Source organism: Aedes albopictus, chromosome 2 (assembly GCF_035046485.1).
Source record: "Aedes albopictus strain Foshan chromosome 2, AalbF5, whole genome shotgun sequence".
Lineage (NCBI taxonomy): Eukaryota > Metazoa > Arthropoda > Insecta > Diptera > Culicidae > Aedes > Aedes albopictus.
Window position 1 is genome coordinate 184,296,838 of NC_085137.1, and position 20,439 is coordinate 184,317,276.

General features: G+C 39.7%; 1 protein-coding gene across 6 annotated transcripts in view; it reads left to right on the plus strand.

The window, feature by feature from the left end:
* The first annotated feature begins 4,088 nt into the window (after window positions 1-4,088).
* LOC109419521 (sodium/potassium-transporting ATPase subunit beta-2) overlaps window positions 4,089-20,439 on the plus strand; it is a 95,419-nt gene continuing 79,068 nt past the window's right edge. The window contains exons 1-3 of one of the 6 annotated variants that reach the window (XM_062850835.1): window positions 4,152-4,271; window positions 4,489-4,742; window positions 13,582-13,885. In XM_062850835.1, the coding sequence (XP_062706819.1) occupies window positions 13,756-13,885 (130 nt within the window). In that variant the 5' untranslated portion in view covers window positions 4,152-4,271; window positions 4,489-4,742; window positions 13,582-13,755. Of the gene's footprint in view, window positions 4,272-4,431; window positions 4,743-12,917; window positions 13,059-13,581; window positions 13,886-20,439 lie in introns of those variants that run through there. The other 5 variants (XM_062850834.1, XM_029862283.2, XM_029862284.2 and 2 more) reach the window with 5 other exon arrangements.

A 20,439-nucleotide genomic window follows, 5' to 3' on the forward strand; every position in this document is an offset into this window, starting at 1 on the left:
AACCAAAGACGCCATTGCCAGATAGTTCTTAGCCTGCTGAACAACTTTGCTGAAAACGGCATGCTTGTACCTCATTAGAGTATCGAGATAAACGTGTTTGAATTTTTCAGACACAATGCGCCACCTAGCGGATAAATCCCAAACCAAAGACTTCACTATCAGATAGTTCGGAGCTTGCTGAAGATTTTTGCCGAAGACAGCATCATTCTATCTTATCAGGTTTCTGAGATATGAGGGTTTGAACATTTTTGCCACTGGCGCCGCCTAGCGGCCGAATCGCGAACCAAAGTCGCCGTTGCCAGTTAGTTCTTAACCTGCTGAACAAATTCGCCGAAGACACTATACTTCTATCTCATCGGGATCTTGAGATATATGTTGCGCAAAGTATGTGGCCAATTTTGGTACCCCAAGACAATCCGGAATAACTCCGGAACCATGTGGACCAGGCACCCATGTCCCCGGCATAATAAACTAGAAGAGTTTTTCGGGAAGTTGTGAAAATTTCATCAAAATCCATCAAAAAACAAAAAAGTTATGACCATTTTTGTGCTTTTCCGAAGGTGGAAAATGTACGTTGGCTGGATGAAGGTTAGTATAGTGGCTGCTTATATGTTAGGTAGCATAAAATATATATATCTTATCCGAATAACTATGTTTAGCGATTTATGTTGGAAGAGTTCTGTGGTATCGTGCATAAATTACGTAACACATATAATTACGAATCACTGAGAAAAAAAAAAATGATTTTAATTTAAGCAGCTCGTACAAAACAAATTGATGTTTTATACAAAAAGCGCCATAAAGTTAAAAGCCGAAAGATTTCCAAACTTGGTTTTCATATTACGTAGTTGATGAATCTCGCCAAAAGTTTTTTCAAGATTTAGAGATGTTATGTTTTCCTTTGCATAATTTTACGATCATTAAACAAATATTTTTAAATCGTGAACTTTGAATAAGTCGTTTTCCATTTTTTTTATATCGGCCATAAGATTCCTTAACACTCAGAAAAACTCATTATGCAGCAAAACAAACGAAAAAATCATAGAATTTGCTTTGACGAAAATATGATAAATAGATGGTTTCGAAAACAATATGTTCTACCCAAGACTTCACCATTTTAAACAAAAGCTTAATCATCAGAATAGAAGTAATTAAGTATAATTCAACGATTGATTACTTAAGGCGCCGATTTTTACTTCCCTTTTGTGTAAATTTCGACTTAGGCTGATTTAAGCGAGATCAAACTATGAAATTGTGTTTGTTTACTCTCATAGGTCTCACTTGCCCTACACGCTGAAAAATCCGTTCCGATTTTCATGAACAAAAAATCATGGTAAGTGGAACAGTCGGTTTCCTCGATTTCGTGAAGTGGTTCTTATTTACATGATTTGTCGGATCCCGCTTCCCTGAATTTGTTCCTATATCCAGGAACAAAATTCATATCTGTTTACGAATCCGTTACGCATTAGAATATGAGAACAGAAATCACGGCTCCGTGAGTTGGAAACTCATTGCACGTGATCTTTTACCCAATAATAGGAACTTTGTTCATGGTAATGCATCGTTGTCACTTTTTGTAACGCATGGACTCAGAAAAAGGGCCCATATAGCCGAGGCGGTAAACGCACGGGTATTCAGCATGACCATGCTGAGGGTGACGGGTTCGATTCCCGGTCGGTCCAGGATCTTTTCGTAAAGGAAATTTCCTTGACTTCCTTGGGCATAGAGTATCTTCGTGCCTGCCACACGATATACGCATGCAAAATGGTCATTGGCAGAGGAAGCTCTCAGTTAAAAACTGTGGAAGTGCTCATTGAACACTAAGCTGAGAAGCAGGCTTTGTCCCAGTGAGGACGTTACGCCAAGAAGAGGAGAGGAGAGAGAGGAGGACTCAGAAAAAAAGTTAAAAAAAAGTTGATGGACGACAAATTGTAGGAGGTAAGTGATTTCACCATATTATTCGTTGAAAATTAGTATTACATATTCTATAAGATTGCTAAACAAATTGCTTATGTGCATATCCTTCATTTCAGACTTCAAAATGTTTTCGAAGCAGGAAATCCTGGGTGCATTGCGCCATCTTTAAGCCGAGATACCTGAAACAACACAACCACCTCGAAACCACTTCCAGGTTACTCCGGCGACACAGTCAATGAGCTTCAGGGGGCACCGATCATCGTACCGGAACATTCAGTACCGAGAAAGAGTGCAGTGAGAGAAAACAACAGAGTGAATAACCTACGTCCGTTCAGCTGCTAGATTCGGCTGGTGTGCTCGGAATTATCCCTCCGGACACTACAATGTCCTGCAGGGTTTCAGAAGGCTTTACAGGGGGGTTTCGGGGGGAATTTCAGAAAAGTTTCAGCAAATTCTCGGGGGTATCAGGGATTTCTGAGACTTACATAACTGTTCCTGAAGCATTCAAGGTCTTTCAGAAGAGCTTCAGAAAAGTTTGAAGAAACTTTGGGGGATATTGCAAAGGGTTTCAAGGCGATTCAAGACGTTTCAGGGAATTATCAAGAAGGACTCCGGGGGTTTGGTGGAGCTTTAGTAAGAGAGGAGTGGTGTATGGTGAGGTTATCGAAGCGTTTCAAGGTGTTTGAAGGTATTTCAAGTGGTTTCACTGAATTTCAGGAACTTCGGTAGACTTTGGAAGGACATCTACGGGGGTCACAGAGGGGTTACTCGTTATCCGAAATTAATTGGAAGAGATTGCTTAGAGAGTAATTTGTGCCGGTTTTATGAAACGTTTTTGATGGCGGGGATGGAAATTTAACCTGTGACCATCTCCCAAGTAACATTTATTAGTGAAATAGACTAGAAGAGGCTCTTAGAACTATGATAAAATTTAAATAAAAGGGGTTAGGCTTTATTACGGTTCAAAAAACCTTTACAAGACTTGTTGGTCATCAAAATGTTACTTGGGCTGTTTACAGAGCGTAGGTGTAATCCCCGATACTTCAATACTCCGGGATGACCAGGAGAACATGCGACTGAACAAACAAATGCATATGTTGGGGCTGGGAATCACACCCATGACCATCCGTTTATGAAGCGAATGTGCCACCACGGGCTCTGGCTATGGAGCTATGGTAGATCTTAAGAATAGAGCTATTCAGAATCGTCACAGTTTAGCGGGAAATTGGTTTTAAAGAATTATCCAAAAAACTCCAAAGATTGCTTTGGTTCCTGGTTACCCTCCCATGTCCATGTTCTGTGCCCCAAATAACAATTGAAAATATCAAATCTCGACAGATAACACTCTGGACAATTCCAAAACAAGAGTTTACCATCCTCCTTACCAATGTGAAACAAATTCTTAACAATGAAACGAACGCGGCACCCCAGAACTGACGTCGATTACGTAACGGTTCTGTTTTTGTCGGAAAAGCAAGTACAAAGGAAATGAGAAAGCACCTGCAGCGATTTTTTTATCTGCCATATACCAGACTAAGTAGCACTTTCTCAAGAGCAACCTTCACCAGCAGAAGATAACATGCTCTTCTTAGGAGGTGATGGAAATTTAATTATGGAGCGACACGACTTTAGCCGTAGAGCCCCCCGGAGCCAGCAGCAGCGTTCTGTGTCAAAGCATATAAGAATCGAAAATTAATTATGAAATGTACGGGGTCTTTCATGTGTATGATGGTAAATAGACATTAAGTGGATACTGTTTGGTGGGGCGGTGAGAAGGGTCGTTTCAAATTTTAATATTCAAACGCAGATGATAAAGCGATGAGTTGCTTAGACACTCCCCCACTGACTGCCTTCCCCCGTCGGAACCGAACTGCAACAGAACCGGAGAAGATTGTTTGTCCTCCAGCAGCAGGAGGAAGGACGTGAGCAAACGAAGAGCACTTCAGCGACGACCAACTAATGGCGTAACAGCTGAGGAATGACGTAATGGATTTGGCTGGCGAGAGCCGATCTGCCGATTCGAGAAGAGACCGAAACATCATCGCCGCTTGAAGAAAACCTGGAATGGGGGAGGAAAATCGGTTACACAACCATTCTGAAGGGCTGGAAAATCTCACTGGAAATTGGTTGAGATGCGAGAGAGAGAGGAGATGATGGGAGAGATTTTCTTGGACCGATGATGGTTGGAAACTCGTTTGGCACCGACGACGGTCTGATTCCAGTTCAGGAGGATCCACTTGCATAGAGAAGTCGGTTCTATGTGGTCATAGTGAGCGCGTTTGTCCTTTCTTGTGTGCTCTTCAGTGTGGTGTACAGAGATTCTGGTGAAAATTTTTGTAATCCCTACAGAAACCGTAAGATTTTCGTTTTTTCGATCCCTTTTGAGCCTCCGCGCCTAGGTCTGGTGCATATCCAAAGCGGTTCCTCATTTCAAGGTCAATCTCGAAGAAAAAAAAGGGATTAGCAAAAATAGTGAAGACGAAGAAAACTCTTCCATTTTCGACCCTTATCCAGAGCACCATCTACGCCGAAAGGTGCATTGCAAAATTTTCACCCGAACGTTCCGAGCAGGAAGTGCTAGAAGTGAAACCTTACGATCAGCAGTGCTCGTGAAAAAAGACCTCCCCACTGAGGAGCAGAAACCCTAGTCGAAAGGTGCAAAGCAGAACGTCGAAGACGACGACGACGACGGGACTCGCAATCAGGAACGAGGACACACGTTTTCCCACATTCCACTTGAAGACCGACCGACCGTCCGACCGGATAGGCAGACAACCAGGCGACCCCTTCGAAATCGACTTCCTTGCTTGGGCGCGCATCACTGTGTTAGTATCACTGCAGCGTCGATCGAAGTGGGGGCGCATGCGGCCTGGTCCATTTTGCGCAAGCACAGTCGGAAAAGCCAGTAATGAAAACTCACAGCAGGAAAATTCACTCGGATTCGGACTCTTACTCTCCCGCGCGCTCTCGGCTCTCCCTACGCTCACCCCCATATCGCAACCGTATGTGCCAAGCCAATGTGAATAGGGAAGAATCTGTGAACAACTACTCTCGGGAAATTGCTACAATGTTCTTTTTGTGTGGTGGTGATTGTAATTCCATGCTCTCCGGTTTAGTTGCTCTCTCAAAAACCAAAAAAAAAACTTCCAAATGCACCCTACTGCTTCCGAACCGCGTGTGTGAGAGATTGTGGGTGATTTCCAGTGCAAGCACGCGCGCCGGAGACAAACTGTGGGATGTTCGGTGAGATGAGAATGGTCAAAAGAAGAGCGAAATGATTGCATTTGTTCTGTGCTATGCAACTTTGCGGCGGTGTCAACAACAGGATCGGTTCCGTATCGATTGATGGGAATGTCATCACCAGCAGCTACTGACAGGTTGTAGGTATATTCAAAGAGTAATATTACTTTGAAGTTGAAGAATTAAGAAGATTTGTCGGATACAAATGTTTTGAATGGCCAGTAATCTTCAACAGTAATATTTTGCGCTCAAGGGCCGAATTTCGATGCTCTCTGCTCGTTCAATCATTCAAACTCAAAATAAATATGGTATTTAATGGAATTCGAATTTCGCACTACAGACCCTCCTAAAAAAATGACAAAAGAATTATTATGTTTTAGATTTTAGCAAACAAAAATGAAACTCTTTCAATATCTTATCTTTCTAATGCTGTTACAGATAAATATGAAAATAGGAAGAATTTTACAGTGAATATCTAGAAATAGTAGCTAAAAATAAATATCCGGTACGCTTCTTGCTCAGAGTATGCGAAAGGGCATTTATTGCGCATTTAGTTCACCACTGGACTATAGCACAAGTTTTAAATGAGAAATAGTGCGCCGACAACACCGGTGTCAGGCCATTCGGCCGAAGGCCATTAGGCCGAATGTACACTACGCTGGTGATGGGGTATTGTTCTTCCCGTGACGTGTCCACTGAGACAAAGCCTGCTTTTCAGCATACTTGCTAAAACTGTTCTGCACTAAAGTACATACTTTAACACCATTTTACACCTAAAATGTGTAACACTTACACATTCACAAAATCAGCACATGCGTCCGCAAAATCATGAAATTCGCAAAAAATATTGTATGGCAATCAAACTAGGTTTACTAATGACCTTGGAAAACAAAAAAAATGACATTTCGCATCTAGAAGAGTGTACGAGCTGTTTTTGTGAATGTGTTACACATTTCTGGTGTGGTCTGGAAATTATGCACTTATGAGTAGGGCTTACACATTCTAGGTGCTGAGTGGTTTTAGCGTGTAGTGTTCTATGAGCACTTCCACACCTAGTTTCCCTTGCCAATGACCATTTTGCATGTGCATATCGCGGTGGCAGGCACGAAGATACTTCATTTCCTAGGTAGTCAAGGAAATTTTCATTACGAAAAGTTTTTAGACCGGGAATTCAACCCCAGAATGGTCATGCTGAATGCATAAAACTTAAAAAAATGATGGTTTCCGTTATCATTGCTTCTGTGCATCTACAGATATTGCGTTGGGGGTGACTATGGGTCAGAGGGACGAGATTGAGCCAAAACATTATCAGAAACATTTCATCAAATATTGCAAAATTTTTATGGTGGCATTCTCGTAGTTGCCAGCAATTCCTGTCACGAAAAAAAATAGATTTATAGAGCAATTAATTATTTTTTCATAAATCATCGAAAACAGCTTGAAACTAAGGCCTTTTTAACATTCCACTTTTGAAGCTCGATGAAACATCACACTTTTAAGTGGATTGATACTATTTAGAAACTCAAACTTATATTTATCATATAAAATACATATTATTGATAAGTATCAATATCAACCTTGACCAGAACTTTACTAACTTGCTTTTTGTATTTTAGCAATGAATTTTTCCTTCTTAAGCTGTTCTTTCTAGTATCATTACTAACATAGTTTTTGGCGCTAAAACTGCTGATATGCAAATCATAAATTGTTTCTTCTTTTAAACATAGACTACTTTCTAGTTTCATTGTTAAAGTAGTTAACCCTCTTCGTGCATTAGGGTCATTATGACCCCTAAACGTGAACTAGGTCAGCGAGGTGCGCGCAAGCTAATGCACGAAGAAGGTTAATAATTGTTGAAAAAGATAAATAAAACAGACCCGTTTCCAGTTTCATAACTGTTAAATTGCAAATCGTCCCAATGACCTTCGGCCCAATAAATTTCGGCCTAATGAACTTCGGCCTAATGACCGAGCATCAAAACTACTTGTTTGCTAGTTTTGATGCTCGGTCATTAGGCCGAAGTTCTGTTGATTCTGCAAAGCATTATACACCCAAACCTCCTATTCAAGGTTGCAAGAAGTTTAAGAAGGGCGAGTTACCTGGAGATTCAACGGGGGTCAAGCGGGGTTTCAGAGGCTTTCAAGGGAGTTTCAGATGGGGAGGGGGTGAGGTTGTCGGGGCATTTCGAAGGCATTTTAGAAAGCTTTAGAAGAGTTATGGCGAGTTTCGGAGGCGTTACATAGGCGTTTTTCGGAGGTTTCTGAGAGTCTCAGGTTAGATGGGGTCCGAGGGAAATTTAGGAGGATTTCGAAGGCATTTCAGAAGGCTTCAGAGGGTCTTAGGTGAGTTTTAGAGGCGTTACGCAAGCGTTTTCGAAGAATTCTTGAGGTCTCTGGTGCGTTACATGGGATCCGAGGGGATTATAGGGGTCATTTTTTGTTTAAGGGCATTTCAGGAAGCTTCTGAAGATTTTTGTCAAATTTTAGAGGCGTTACATAGGTGTTTTCGGAGGTTTCTGAAGTTCTCAGGTGCGTTACATGGGGTCCTACGGAATTTTTAAGGAGGATTTTTAAGGCATTTCAGGTTTCTTTTGAAGATTTTTAGCGGATTTCAGAGGCGTTACACAGGCATTGCATAGGCGTTTTTGAGGGTTATTGTTATTGTTTATTTCAACTTCAAATTTTGAAAAAGAGGAAAAACCCCTTTGAGTGATTTCGACATTACAAAAACGAAATCTTTCTCAAAGAGGCACAAAACCTCTTTCTCTTTTCAAATAACATTATAATAATAACTAAAAAATAAAGGCTCACACGGCAGTAGCCATAGCAGAGCCGCAGTCTTGAAGGAGGACATCATGCCAAATCGTGAAACGAATCTCCAGTAATTCAGAAATCCTTGAGGGGGGAAGGGGGTAGGGGTCAGGGGTTTATCATAAACGAATCTTCAAGACTGAATAAAGTATACCAAAAAAAGGAAAACAATATCAAACGAAATATGCAATCTCATTTAAAAATTTGAATAAAAGTTTTAATATGGTTTCTTTTTTTGAGCCCAGAATACCCCGTATAGATACAAGAATTGGAAAACATGCTGCAACAATGCTCTCAAACAATATTTTCCTCGGTGCAATAAACAATTAATTATAATGAGATCAATGCCTTCATAAGATATGCCACATTCACATTAATTTGTATCATTTATATTGATGCGATACAAATGACTATTACAAATATAGTGATTGGAAATCAATCTCGAAATGTGCAAATGAAATTTCTACTCCCAGATACATTTTTGAACCAAGGAAAATGATTCACTTAATGGTTTCTGAGGGTCTCAGGTACGTTACATGGGCTCCGAGGGAGTTTTAGGCGGATTTCGAAGGCATTTCAGGAAGCGTCAGAGAACTTTTGACGGGTTTCAGACGCGCTACGCAGGCGTTTTCGTGAGTTCCGGAGGGTCTCAAGGGCGTTATAGAGGGTTTTGAGGGGTGTTCTGACGGGGTTTAAGGGCCTACATTTTCTGAAAATACATTTTGGATCACTTCTCTCAAGCGAGATTCCAGCGGTGCTCGAAAGCGTTTTATATGCGTGTCTGGCCGTTTCAGAAGGGATTCAAGACATTCCAGACTGATAACGCTTTTAGTTCCAATGATCTATACTCAAGGGAGCTCTTAGAGGTTCTTAACCGTTATGTGGCCAGCGAAAAAAAAACACCCGCAGAATGCCTGCAGTATACCCGGGTACCCACAAAATTGAAATGATCATATCTCCGTGAATTTTGCACCGGTTTTTAACATTTATGGCTCATTCAACTCACAAACTCATTTTCTATCGAGATAATATTCCGTTGAACCAGTCCGATCACCGTGGGTGCCGGCAAATCCGGATTTCCAAGTCCCCGTTTTTATATAAAAAAAAAACAATTTACTGGATTTCCTAAAATTTTCTCAGCATATAGATCTGACCAGCCAGAAATCATACAACGTATTAACTACGAAGCTGTGATATCAGAAGACGCTTCCCATGAGGCCATGATAGGCGGTGGTCACTTTAAAGTGTCCTAGCCTCATCAATGTGTAAGTTTCAAAATAGTAATTTATGGAAGCATAAATTCGGATTTTCCAAAAAACCGTGGTGATCATATCGGTCCAACCGAATATTTGCTCGATAGTTAAAGAGTTTCTGAGTTAAATGAGACAAATAATTCTAAAAACGATGAAGAATTGACGGAAATCTGATCACTTCGATTTCGTACCCTGCTACCCTGGTACCTGGATACCCTGCCGGCATTCCACGAAATAAAACAATGCATGAGCTCCACCCTCTGCCCCTCCAAACTTTAAACTCAACTCTCTGATCAACTCCGTTAATAGATATATATTCACGAGTTCTTAGATCTAGCAGAGTTTCAACTTCCAGGTCTCAATAAACATTTGGATATAGAAAATTGAAATCGAAAAAGGCAGGGTACCCTGCCGGCTACATAAACGGTTCAACAAACATAAAACTTACCACTTGCCAGCACACAGTTGCATGAGACAATACAAACATGACTTTCATTCAACCATTCAAGCATACAAGTTATGCATGTAGATTCGATAACTTATGCTCAAGAAAGTTTTAGGTAACTTTAAATGGTACCAACCCAACTAACAGTGATAGCCGAATAACAGTTTATTCAGCTAAAATATTCAAGATCAAGTTTAAGAGCGTAGACCAGCCTTCCAACCTATCCCTAATCTTGAATACTCCAATTTCTCTGAACACAATGAGGTTTGTTGGGGTTCTCGAGTTAGCCTAGTGATAAAGGCTATGGATCGCCAATCCAGAGACGGCGGGTTCGATTCAAGTTCCGGTAGTGTATCATTGTCCTTGCCTCATAATGCACAAATTCATGCAATGGCAGGCAAACAAAGCCCTTCAATTAATAGCTTTGGAAGTGCTCTATTCTTCATTACGCAAACAAAAGCTAGCCATGAAAATGTCTCCTCAGGTCATTTTGACAGCCAAAAACAAAAAACAAGAGAGGCAGTACAAGTTTCAAAACCAATGTCGAGCCATAAAAGAAGAAGAATTAAGAAAAAGAACAATTTACATACTCACTAGCGCAACCTAGTCATGGGATTAGGAATCAAATCACCCTATATCTGTATGCACTTTACCTACCAAACTTTGCCGAAGACACCTTCTCTGTAAATAACTAGGATCTTTGAAAATTATGCATTTACAAATAAAATTTGCATACTTCCTGGCACCACCTATGTGTGAAGTTACGAATCTAACGATCAAACATTTATATGTTCTTGACCCAACAAACAATTTTGTCGATATGACCATCTTTCTAAATGGGATACATGATATGAAATTTGCATACCCAATGCCAATCAGTGGAAAAGCTCCAAATCAAACGACCCATCACTTGTATGTTCTATATATCAATCACTTTTTCCGAAGACACAATTTTTATAAGTAATCAAGAACTTGTAACACATAAGATATAAACTTGCCGTTTAACGTTATAGAATATTGAGAAGTTTTGATCTGCATTGTAAGGTATTTTGGATGAAATCTATATAAATAAAAATGGAATGGTGTTTGTATGTCACGAATAGGTTCGGGAACGGGCCAACGGATCGACACCATTCTTTCAGGGATTCATTCGTGCAGTGCTCCGACGTGTTCGTACGAAAAAATAATTGGGAAAATCGACCGGGAATGCACCGAAAACGAGAAAGTTTGAAATTCCACTTTGCGGGGCGTTTTTCCAAAGAGCTGCATGTCAAAAACACAGTAGGCAAGCAGAACGACGTTTGCCGGGACAGCTAGTTTAAAATATGCATGTATGGCGTTCAGGGGTTGTTCAATGTTTATAAACCACGTTAAATCTAATTTTGGCCATCTCAGCCCCCCTCCCCCCTCGTAGACTTTTGTCCATACAAAAAAAAATGTATGGAGCGTAAACTTTGGCCAGACCATACAATCCTCCCCCGGTCCCAAGTCTACGTTGTTTATGAACGCCCCTTCAGATCGCTCAACCACTCTTCACCCTCCTTATGAAATCTTTCGTAATTAATGGACAACGCCCTACCCAGACAACCAATAATCGTATAATATGTTGCATAAGCTGATACAGGGGAGGCCGTATGCGTGCATGCCTCCAATGTACGCATATCGCCTCCACTTTAACATCTTATTCAACATCTTATACGATCACTGGTTGACTGGGTAGTGGTAAAGTTCTGAATAAAGTGATCTATCATCTATATGTTCTTGACGTACCAAATCATTCTAAATGCTTCAATCTATATGAAATATATAACTTGTTTGCTGCACCTGAAGAAGTCTGTAAGTCACAGACGAAATAGGCCTATCTGTCCGAAGATAAGCACAGTAGTAGAATTAAAAGGAATTTGCTCGTCCTTTCTAGTTTTTCTTTAAAAGAGTTATTCATTTTTTATTTTCTTTTGCAAAAGTGAAGTATTAGTGAAGTGTTTTTAAATTAAACTAGCATATAAAAATAACATAATAGGCAGACAGCACGACGTTTGCTCAGATAAACTCTCCTTCTCTTTCACTCTTACAGAAATTTTGTGGAAATCAAGGCCAAGAATCGTTCAAATCACATTCAAAATCAAAACAGTGCAGTGCCCTTTAAAATGTTTATGCTCCCTGACGCCACCAATGAGCAAAATCCTGAATTAAACGATCCATTATTTATAAGTTCTTGAACTACCAAAGAACTTTACAGATTTTTAATTTTGTCTCAATAGTCAGTGATTTAATGTTTGTATACTCACTAGCGCCACCTAGGTACAAAGGCCCAAATCAAACGGTTCATATTTTGTAAGCTCTGGGACCACCTATGTGTAATACTTCATTTAATATATTTGGCTATTTCACCTCATCAGAGGCTTTTACGCTTGCATTTTATTGTAAAGTCACTATTCAGAGTGGATGAGCCTATGCTAGGGTAATCTACTAAATCTTGCCAAAGTCTCCTGCACAAATCAGAACAGATTTAAAATTGATAATTTTGTTTAAAAGAATAAGTAATGTTATGACATTTAATATTAAAATATGTATATTGTATTATATACATATATAAAGTTTGCATGGTACATTGATACTATACCGATTGTCTTTATCGGGTCCATGCTTTCCGGAACACCCAATGTGACTGTGACTCATTTTCCACAAATGGGCCCACCCTATTCTACCTTCATAGTTGCCATAACCTAATTGGATCAGCCAGAGAGCTAGCTAGTTTTTCCATCTTCCATGGCCAACATCCCTGGCGGCGCTCGGTAATGATACCGAATCGATTTCCACGAGAGCAGAAAAAAAATCGCAAATTTATTACACCTCTTCACGCGATCCTCTTCTTTTGACCGATTACTCCCCTACCCGCGATCCCACAGTGCCACCCCAACATGTATGTAGTGTACTTGGACAGTGCACAACACCGTGCGAGCATGGTGGTGAACATGGGGAAAATCCAATTCTCTCCAGTAGTTACTCCATCCAGCGAAAACGCTCTCTCTCGGAGAAGTGGCTCCCCTTTTCTCGCGCCCAGCTGTGCTCCCGTGAGATCGATTGCACCCTATTCACGAGGAGCGCAGAGCGCATATAAACGGTCGTCCGTGCTCAGAGTGTGAACCGCAGCCAGCACGCGTTTTGGTCCGTCGTAACGGCTCCATCCAGCGCAACAACGACGAACGGTCGGACTTTCTTGGAGAGCTACATTGTAGGTACCGAGGTAGACGAAGTCGTGAAAGAAACGATTCAGCAGCAGCTCAGGACACTGGGCCGATTGCTTGCACGGCGGAGTTCGTGTCGTGCTGTGCTGAAGAGCGGACAGCTTTGTGTAGAGGATCTGTGTGAGCTGGAGGCCTATACTTAGATGTGAGTTTTTTTTTTTTCTTTGAAGGAAGTGAAGTTCCTGCTGTGAATGTGAAGTGTGAAGGACTCGTTGAAAGTGATTAAAGGATTGGGGACTTTGGAAGGGGAAGGACAGTGAAGTGAATTCATTTTGGGGGAGTCGAAGTGTAAAGGACATTCTGAACTGTGGATTTTTCTAGTGTAAATGGTAACAATAAGGACTTTTGGAAAAGTGAGAATGTGGAAAAAATCGCTGGAAAGCATGTGATGGCATGAGTGAGATGGAGTGAATGGATGGTGAACGAGTGCAAGGGAGAAGAAGAGAGAGCGCTGGAGTGAGAACACAAGTAGGACATGCTTGCTGGAGAGTGTAGTCGCGAAGATTTTTCATTACTGGCAGATTGTTACATAAAAATTGAAGGAAAATCGGATCGGAAAAACGAAAAATCGTCCAGACTTGAGAAGGCCGTCGTGTGTGCGCGTTTCTAGTTTTCAAAAACGTTTCAATGTTCTTCGGTGGAATTTTGATGTTGATTTCTTCTTGCAGTATCGAATGCTGGTTTCGGTGAGGAAGTGAAAAGTTGAATTTGGTAGAGTTTGCCCGCAGCAGCAGCAGCAAAACGATTTCGCGAGTTCGGTAATACACATCAACGGGAACGGTTTTCTTCTCGCCTAGCACTTAGTTTTACGGAAGGATTAGCCAGTGTGAAAGGGCATAGCCATGGCCGATAAGAAAGTAGCGGAACAATATTATGCCCCACCCGAAAAATTGGGCAAATGGGAGGGCTTCAGACAATTTTGCTGGAACAGCGAAACAAGCCAATGTCTCGGAAGAACCGGTTCGAGCTGGGGTAAGTACCTAATCCAATACTCCTAACAGCAATTATAATACCATATTCAATCCTGTGGGAATCCTTAGGGGACAAGTTGTCCTTCTAGCACTGGAAAGCAGCCATCTTGTTTTTCCCACCCTCCATGGAAAAGGGGGTTGATTGCTGTCATTCTCTCGCCCTCCCTCTGTGTATCCTTGAAAGATCCTCTCGGCTCTCCCGAATCCCCATTCTCTCTCGCACATTTTCCAAACAGCCCTCACAATCTCATCAAACCTCTCGATACTCACAACACACATCGCTGACTCAAACTGATTACATAAATTTTCCAATGAAGTAGGATCCCCATAAATATTGCAATTTCCCTAACTGAAATTTAATTTCCCCTTTCGTTGCAATTCACCGAACGCAATCCATAAAAATCCCCATCAAATCAAATAATCTCGATCAGAACTGTTCATACCCATCCCCACGTGACTCATCGCATCTCCCCAACCGTCACCGTCGTAAAATTGTCCAAAACTGGAAAATCGATACACTCTTACATCGGTCAGACTTTTAGTCGGTCCAGTGGACATTCCCCGAACCCCGCCACCCCACGGGACCACCTCAATTGCACGGCCCCCACTTGCACAACAGTGGGGTGGCAGAATGCAATTGCCGAGTTTAAACACTGCCCAAAAGGACATAGGTTGGCGGCAGCAGACGGCAAATGTTTTGTATTTGTTGGCAAGCGATCGACCGACGACGAGAAGCAATTTTCCCAGCAGTTACATAACCCTTTTTCTCTATCGCCCTCCTGGATGGCGGTGGTGGCGCACGGTTGTCGGTAGTATCCGAAACGACCATCAACCACCGCACCGGTTGACGACGACGACGACGACGGTGCGATGGTTAATAATACGGTTGATGGGGGTACGTGCCTGTGGGAGGCGATGTGGTTGATTGAGGGATTTTTCCCATTTCGATAGGGGAAAGGGGGAAAGATCGAAGATGGGGAAGCGGGTAACGCACTTGACAACTATTTCCTGATAACGTTTTGCGGATGATTGCATTTGGAAATTGAAGTGAGATGGGTTGTGGAGCGTTTCTGATGCGATTAGTTTTACATCAGACACAATGTGAAAACAATTTTCGTGGGGATAAAGTTGCTGTATCTCGTCGTGAAAGATGCATGTTTTCAAAAGTTTGTGTCGATGAGTCTCCTATAATATGCGAAAGTAACAGGAAGTAATAAAATAACCTCTGAAACGGTCAATTTCAGGACAAATTGATTGCGAATTATTGTAAAGCTCAGTAATATTAAGTTAAATATAAAACGGAGCCATAAAACAATTTTATGCAATTCCGTATCATAATTCCTATTTTATATAACTCATTTTGGAATCAGAATGGCCAATTTTACCAAACTGGTTCATTATGCAAAAGAAATGAGTTGCGTTATGAAAAATATTTGCATAATGTTCATAATTCAACTCATTTGGGTTGCAAAACCGAACCAAAGACCATTTTTTGAAAAATTGAGTTTTCTTAATCATTGAAATGAGATGATCTTCCTTCTATGTTAAAATCCAGTAATTCTGACAGTCCTTCGTGGAGTAAATTCAAAATTTCTGTGTGGCAGAACATACAAAATATAAAATTGCATCCAACCAGAGTGAACTATAAACCATTCCATAGAATCAGCGAAATATTTCAGTTTTGACCCAGATGATGAACATTTCAAGTTCTCCTCATCACCGTCAGATTTCTAACTTCTAACCGATTCATAGTAACAATGTTTGATAGAATTAAACACGTAATTAGAAATATGGGTGTTGGAGGATCCAATTATGTTTCGATGGCGCTGATCGCCATTTTTCCAAATCACATTCAGCCAGACCGAACCAAATCCACTGCATTTTAGAATCAATTTATTCTCAATAATACAAACATCCACTGGTTTTGAATACCTGCATTATGTCGACACTCCTCATACTGATATTTTAACACAGGAGCCGTCATTGAACAACAAGGATTATTAGAATAATAGAGCATGAAAAAAATCAACACTTAGTTCGCTTTGGCTGATCGAAAATTGGCGTTTTCACGAAAACCATCCTTGAGAAGAATGTTTAGAACTTGATTCAGACTCAACGACTGACCTTCAGCAAGGTAATAGGATCTAGAGGTAACGCGCTTGGTTATCACTCAGGTGATTGAAGTTCGAATCTCTTTCATATTTTTGAAAACTTATTTGTACTTAGTGCACTTTGGCAGAACATTTTCATGGTTTTCTTCGACCAGCATAAATTTGAAATACACAAATTGCTCCACTTTCACATCTCAGGACTACAGGATATGCAAGGACATCATTTGACATAATCACTCTTGCTCTGTACCTGCACATGCACTGCCTATGAAAAAATCAAAACATGGGTGGGAAGGGCTTAGCCTCCCAGGCTTCTACTGTTCATATTTCAAACTATTTTGAGACCTCTGTGCTACCATACTATACGCGTCATCTCTGATTGATGTAAAGGATTGTAAGTGATATCGATTTCAACATCATAGATGATGAAAAAACAAGATTTTTTCATAATCCAACTGGTTTTCTCTGAAACAAAGAAACACAGTCAGCCACACTGAACTATAAACCAAATTCCAATGTTTTTGTTCAGCCAGAGTGAACTAAGTGCAAAGCACTGAGAAATTAAATCTGATTATATCAATGATTTCAAATAATTTACATGTATACTTCATCTCTGATGGTTAATAAAGGCTTGTAAGTTACAAGTGTGCGGAAAAGTTTCAAATAATCTAAGCTGTTGTTTATTTGTGACTGGTTGAACTTTAACCTTAATTATCTCGGAATAAAGTTTTTGGCGTTTAGTTCGGTTTAGCAGAACCCCGGCCGTATAATGAAAAAATCATATTAAATTTTGTATGGAACTCGTTGCAAAACTCGATTTTTTCAGCACTCTTCGTATTTATCCAACTCGGCAAGCCTCTTTGAATGCACGACTCTTTAAAAAAAAAAAACACGTTTTTTTTTAACTTGTAACATAATTTACTATTAAAATATTTCATATAAATGTCGATAAGACATTCGAGTTCACATGAAATTGAATAAACATAATTTAAGGCTCCATGATTTTATAAGCATTTCTAACTAAAATTGAAAGGTTGAAGTAGTGTACTTGAAAAGATTTGTGATCACTCAATTTTAGCAGAATTTCTTAAGTTCTATGGAAACTTTTGAAGCTTCTGCTGTGAACTCATGATCTGTTGATGCAACTGTCTTAAATCATGAAATCCTGAAGTATCTGCTGTTTTTTTATGCTTCAACCATTCAACCTAATTTACAGCTATCTTGTCCACTAGGGCACTGCGTGAGCGATTCCAATAGGATGCAATCAGTGAAGTACTAGATTTGTAGTAATGAGCTGTTTTTTTGTATGGTCAGAAGACAAATTCTCCGTTTTTTGTAATAAAATGGTGCGAAAAGCGTGGGTAGTGTGGGATTTGCACAAAAGTGCACGCGGCCTATCGCTTCCGAAAGGTACATCCGTGGTTTTCACTCCCTGTTTACTTCATCTTTATGGGAAATAACATTGCGGCGTTTCCTATGGTGCGGCTGTTCCTTTCGAAAACGATAGACCGCGCGAACTTTCGTGCAAAGCCCCTTTTTGAAACATTTCAACGACCGCGCGGTGTTTACGTTTCAAGAAATCTGACAATATTATGATTCCTTGCCTAATTTAATGCTGTTTGAGCAAAACTTTGGAAAACTTTGCTTAAACATCAATGCAAAAAATGGAGATAACAATAGCACAGTTACCCAAACTTTTGCTCATATAGCATCAAATTACACAAGGAATCATAATACCCACGTTTTTTGCATCATTTCATTGTAGAAACGGAGAATTTACCTTCTGACCATACAAAATTCAGCTCATTAAATACTACAAATTTAGTACTTTACTGATTGCGTCCTATTGACAGCTACACTAACACTTTGTTCAGCGCTCAAATGTATTCTATTATAATTCCACTATATCTACCTGGTTGCCTTTGTGTCACTTTTCTACCCTGTCCTTGGAAGAATGATAAGTCCGATTGGGGCTCCATTATGTGTTGCCGTTAGCTGATATCCAAGCTTCCAAGTACGTTAGAGCATATGCTCAGAAGAGGTGCCAGCCGCGCTCGGAGAGAAGAGCAACTGACGAAAAATTGCAAGTGCCGGGGCTGGGATCGAGCCCACGACCATCCACTTATGAAGTGAACGTGTGACCACTACCGGCTATATTATTTGTTATTCGATATCTTTTCATCAGTACGCAAAATGTCTTTTCAAAAAAATGTGCGTCCACTCATGTAAATCGTCTAACCTCTAAAATAGTCTATTTCAGGACGAATTGACAATTGAAGGATATGTGCCAGTAAATAGTAATCGGAGAACTGATGCTGGGGTTGTCTGCATTTCGACCAAATGTACTTTCAACCAAACGTCATTCGATCAAACGTAACGGACCTCCATTCTTTCACTTTTCGACGTTTTGTCATTCATATCAAAACCATATGTATCAAACCCCCTACAAGATGTCCACGTGCTATATGGACGACATTAAAAAGACTCTGAAGTCATAAAGTGTCTGCTGTCTTAAGATTACCGTAATCCGGGGTAACATTGATCACAATTTTCGATTTTTCTTGATTAACTCCTTTGTTTAAGTAAACGTTACATGTTTCATATTTTTCAAAACAAGTACTGTCGCTCTAAATATGAGTTAAGCTGTTTGAAAAACTATAGTGAAACTTTCAAACATGTTTAAATAGGATTTTTTGAGTTGGGGTAACGTTGATCACCCAAGTGAACAATGTTCGTTTCTGTTGCAAATACCCTTACTTACTAAATTTGGGGGCCCTGATTTCGAATATTTTGTCGAAATTCTTACAAGTTATGTACTCTTTTAGTTATTTCAGGATTAGAATTCCATAAATCGCGAATAACACCTAAAGGTAGGCAATGGCTTATTTTTTTTTTATTTTTATTAATGTGTATTTTAACTTAAATGCTAATTCTACACTCAGAACAATGGCTTAAGGAATTTAGAGCCTACTTTCAATAAATCGTATATTTACTTGAAAAGAAGCACTTTCATAACAGTTTTGTTTATGAAATCCAACACAGGAATATCATAGTGAGTCTATACAGTGATTTCGAACTTAATATTTTATCTAGCAATCAAGCCAAGCATGAATGTTTGAGAATGGTACAAATTGCGTTACGTAACACAATTAGGGAAAAATCGATTTATTTATATGTTAATGGAGCTAAATTTCCATAAACTTGATGTCATTTAGTAGTTAAACCGTAACATATTACGAAAAATTATTAGTTAACAGAAACTGGTTCAATGAAAATTGTTAATTTGAACAATCCATGGGGTGGGTCAATCAATGTTACCCCGCTGATCACCCAGTTTACGATACTCATTTCACGAATAAAAGTTTGAAACAAGAAAAAATAAACACTGTAAGTAACTTTTTTTGAAATTTTTATTACAATAACTTTAAAATAATTTCAACTAACTAGATGCATGTCATGTGATGTATTGTGATTTTTTTTATTGGAAAGACTGCAACTATCTTTTAGTTTTAGAGCAACGGAATTCCTGAATCAGGTATTGTCTGTCAAATCGATTGTTTTGCTAAAAACTCTGATTAAATTATCAGAAAAATATGTTCAATTCTGCCGAGTCAAGGTGTTTTTTTTTTCTAGTTCAGGAACTTGTTGGCAGAATTGCGGGCATAGTTATTGAAGAGTTTCTTGGTAGACTTCTTGGAATTGTTTTGTAGAATACGTGAAGAAATCGTTGAATCTTCCGAGATCGTAAGACTGATGATCTCGGAAGAATGAAATCTTTGCATATATTCCAAAAGTCTGGCCAGAAACTCTTATCTGAAAGTTCTAATGAATTAATACTTTTCCACACATATTTTGCTTCATGTTTTAAATTATTGCCAAACATTTTTTTTTCTAAAATTCTTCTTTTTTCAGAAATGTCTCCCGAAGGAATAAAATAAATTAGCGATTTCTCGTTAAATAATAGACATCATTTGATTGGTTGATCTGACATAAAAAAAAAACTATTGATCCATAACTTTGCTTTATCCAATTCAAAATTTCCGCAACAAAAGTCAAGATGAGCATGAATAGTTGACTTTCTTTGAATATTTCCGGCATTGTATTAGTTTTATTAAAACCATGTGTTTTTGTATTGGCTCGGATTTGGTGATTTAGGCGTGGATTTGAAATGGCTTGGCGCGCATTTTGATGTTTCCAAATCGGCACGTTTGAACAAGCCTTTTACAGGAAATCCTAGAGAAAATCTTCACCTGAACTGTGTAGAATGGAGAGTCAAAAACATCCTTCCTGAGACACTTTGAAGAATTTTTCACTAAGTTCTTACAAGAATTGCCGTAGTTTCATTCAAAATTGAAAGAATTTTAGGAATTTCTGGGTTCGGTTTTACTAATCAAATGTTACAACCAACGCAAGGCCGGTTAAAATATTAACGACACATGAAAGC